This window comes from Bison bison, unplaced genomic scaffold, assembly GCF_000754665.1.
Source record: "Bison bison bison isolate TAMUID 2011002044 unplaced genomic scaffold, Bison_UMD1.0 scf7180017864158, whole genome shotgun sequence".
NCBI classification, from domain to species: Eukaryota; Metazoa; Chordata; class Mammalia; order Artiodactyla; family Bovidae; genus Bison; species Bison bison.
In genome coordinates this window covers 925,769-929,279 of record NW_011494730.1, presented here as the reverse complement: position 1 = coordinate 929,279, position 3,511 = coordinate 925,769, and the positions used below count along the sequence as shown (strand labels likewise).

At 64.8% G+C, this 3,511-nt stretch overlaps 1 protein-coding gene across 1 annotated transcript; it reads right to left on the bottom strand.

The window, feature by feature from the left end:
* Positions 1 to 2,948, bottom strand: COL8A2 (collagen, type VIII, alpha 2). The gene is made up of 2 exons (XM_010841171.1): positions 2,753 to 2,948; positions 1 to 2,153 (listed from the first exon to the last, which is right to left on the bottom strand). The coding sequence occupies exons 1-2, from the start codon at positions 2,946 to 2,948 to the stop codon at positions 235 to 237; spliced, it is 2,115 nt and encodes a 704-aa protein (XP_010839473.1). The 3' UTR covers positions 1 to 234.
* Between the last annotated feature and the right edge of the window lie 563 nt (positions 2,949 to 3,511).

The window sequence follows — 3,511 nt, the reverse complement described above, 5'->3', positions numbered from 1 at the left end:
CACAACCCCCACCACTGCACAGACATGTGGGGGAGAGGAACTCAGGTCAGCTTCTTCCAGGAAGAAACCTCAGCCTGCGTGGAGAGAATCCAAGTCAGTCTCCCCAGGCTGAGGCCGCGGCCGCCTTTGTGCCCGCCTCTGTTTCAGTCTTTGGTTTTTTTCTTTAAATGGAGGTTCTTGGTAAGTGAGAAGGTCTCTCTACCGCTAAAGAGGAGGAGGCCAGGGCAGCACGGGTTATGTGGGACACAGCAAGAATCCCGAAAAGGAGGAGTGGATGTACTCGGTGGAGTAGAGGCCATTGGCCTGGTCCGAGGGCATCTGCACCCAGACCTGGTCGTTGGGCCGCAGCTGCAGCACGGCCCCGCCAGACGCCTGGTCCAGGTAGCCCTTCTTGTACTCGTCGTAGGTGTACGTGGCCGGCACGTTGTTCTTGTAGAGGGCCACCCACACGTTGGTGCCCTTGACATGCACGTGGTAGGCGAAGTAGTAGACCCCGCCCACGGGGCAGGTGAAGATGCCTGTGGCCGGGTTGTAGCCACTGTGGCCGTTGTAGAGAGTCCGGTCAAATTTGACGGGCATGCCCGAGGCGGGGAAGGGCGAGGTGAGCACAGCGGTGAAGGCGGGCGTGGCATGGGCCGACAGCTCCCCTAGCCCCAACTGGGGCTTCACCCCCTTGCCCAGCACAGCTCCCTCCACGCCACCGTTGGGCAGCTGCAAGCCGGCGATGCCAGTCTCGTCAAAGGCCCCCGGGGCTCCGGGAGGGCCGGGGGGGCCAGGAGGCCCAGGAGGGCCCGTGAGTCCTGGGGAACCTGGCACCCCGGGAGGCCCTGTCGGCCCAGCCATGCCAGGTTCCCCCACTTTCCCCTCTCCAGGGGGCCCCGGCAGGCCTGGTTCACCCTTCAGGCCTGGCAGACCCTGGGGCCCGATAGGGCCAGCTGGACCCTGGAGTCCCGGGATTCCTGAAGGGCCCCTCAGGCCGGGCTGTCCAGGGAGCCCCAAGTCACCCTTCTGCCCCAGGGCTCCTGCCGCCCCTGGTCCTCCAGGGCGGCCCGTGAAACCTGGCTCACCTTTGGGCCCAGTCGGTCCAGGAGGTCCATGAGCCCCTGGAAGCCCCCTCTCTCCTGGGAGCCCAGGTTTCCCAGCCAGGCCACTAGGCCCTTGGTCACCCCGAATGCCAGGCACTCCTGGGGGTCCTATAGGCCCTGTCTCCCCCTTAGGCCCAGGGACCCCACGTCTGCCAGGGAGCCCTGCAGACCCTGGAAGTCCAGGGGGCCCCCCAAGGCCCTGTGGGCCCTGTTCCCCTGGCTCCCCATCCTCACCTGGCTCGCCCCTGTCCCCCAAGAGCCCTGGGACCCCAGCTGGGCCCCTGTCCCCCTTGGGACCTGGCAGGCCTGGCATCCCATAACCAGTAGGGCCTATCAGGCCAGGGGGGCCCCGGGTCCCTGGTTCCCCTTTGGCTCCTGGTGGGCCCTGTGGCCCTGGCAACCCTGCTGACCCTGGTGCCCCCACCCCATCCACCCCAGGGGGCCCCTTTGGGCCCAGAGCCCCAGGCTCCCCCCTAGGTCCTGGCACCCCAGGAGGCCCAGTGTCACCCTTATCTCCAGGGGCCCCAGGAAGCCCATCCAACCCTGGTTTGCCTAAACCAGCCGGGCCTGGGAGACCTGGGGGCCCCGGGGCACCCCCCTGCCCTGGGGCTCCAGGTAGCCCTGGCTGGCCCACTCCATTTTCACCTTTGAGGCCTCGATCACCTGGGGGCCCAGGCTCTCCCTGGGGTCCTGGCTCCCCCCCAAATCCTGGGGGCCCGGGCACCCCCTGGGGGCCTGGTTTTCCAGGAACAGCAATGCCTGAGGGCCCAGGGAGGCCAGGGGGCCCTGGGGGCCCCCGGAGGCCCTGGTCCCCTCGAATTCCTGGCTCCCCCCGAAGCCCCGGCTGCCCTGGTGGTCCAACCTTGCCTGGGAGCCCTGGGGGACCAGCCTTGCCCATCCGGGAGAAGCCAGGGGGGCCGGCGGGGCCAGGTTGCCCGTGGAGCCCAGGTTTTCCGGTGCCTGGTTTTCCTGGGAAGCCAGGAGGGCCGGGGGGACCCCGTGGCCCAGGCTTTCCAGGGGGTCCAGGCTCTCCTTTCAGGTCCATCGGCAACAGTGGTAGAGGCATTTCTGAGAGAGAAAAAGAAAAGAGGCAGTCAGGGGCCTGGCCAGTGGGGCCAGGGGACCCATCTTCCCACTCCCTAGCCAGCATGGGGTACAACATGAGAAGTTAGGGTTCTGTACCTGCTCATGAAGACCACCCTGGTCCTCCCTCCCTTCTCTCATGAAAGACGCAATTTAGGGGTGGTCTGGTGGCGGTCTTGGGAGCTGCAGGGTAGCCACAGCCAGGACTCCTGGTTCCCAACCTACCCAGGCTGGGCCTCCCTTCCCCAGCAGCCTCTCATCCCTGCGGAACTGTGGTGGAATGGCCACCAGGTGGCACCAGCAGCCCTCCTTAGAGCCAATCGGCGCCAACCCTTCCTATTTCCCCACAAACCTTCCCGCCCCTCCCCTACCCAAAGACCACCTCCGCCAGCCAGCTTCACCCCACTTCCGGGCGCTCTTGGGGTGGGAGGCCCTGGACCCGCATCAAGAAGCAAGTGGAGATGGGAAGGTCTTTGGTGGGATGGACGGGCTGTGGCTGTGAGGGGCCTGGGAAGAGCCGGTGGAGGTCAGGAGACAGGGAGCTGGGGGTGAGGACGGGCCGAGGCGGGGCGGGCGATGCTCACCCAGGTACTGGCCCTTGCCCTCGCGGAAGGGCGGCCCCACGGGGCCTTTGTGCATGGGCTGCACGTACTGCGCCGGCGGGTAGCCCGCGGCCCCAGCGGCCCCACCGCTGGCGGCCGCCCTCGGCCCGCACCCCAGCAGCAGCAGCAGCAGCAGAGGTGGTGGCAGCGAAGACAGGGGCGTCAGAGCCCCCTGCATGGCGTCCGCGGGCGTGCTGCGGGGAGGAAGGAGAGAGGCCGTCAAGCCAGCTCATGGGTGGTTTGGCACCAGGCCCAGGAGCTCACAAAAAAGATGAAAATTTAGTTATTATTCACAAGCAATTCTCCAAGTCTCAGAGTCTGCAGAAGTTACTACTAAACCTCTCCTAACCCTGCCCACAGCTCTCTGTACAGGCAGGGGTGGGGGTGAGGTTCCTGGACAACAGCCTCCCAAACCATTCACTTGGCAGCCAGATGCCCTTCCAGAGCACCTCTAACCTTGGCACAGCCCTGCCAGACACTGTTTGATGATTACACACCCACTACCACGTGCTGGACTGGCTCTCTGCCAGGCATGAGGCTAAGCTCTCCAGCATGGGAGCTCACTTAATCCTCCCAGCACTTTAACGAGGTATTGTTACTGTCATCTGCATTTTCCAGATGACAAAACTAAAGCAAAGGTCTCTAGGAAGCAGCACTGGGATTTGCCTAAGGTCTGTCTGACCTCACATTAAGTCAAGGCTTTTCTGGGGTTCCCCACCATCTTCTGGATCGAGTCCTTTG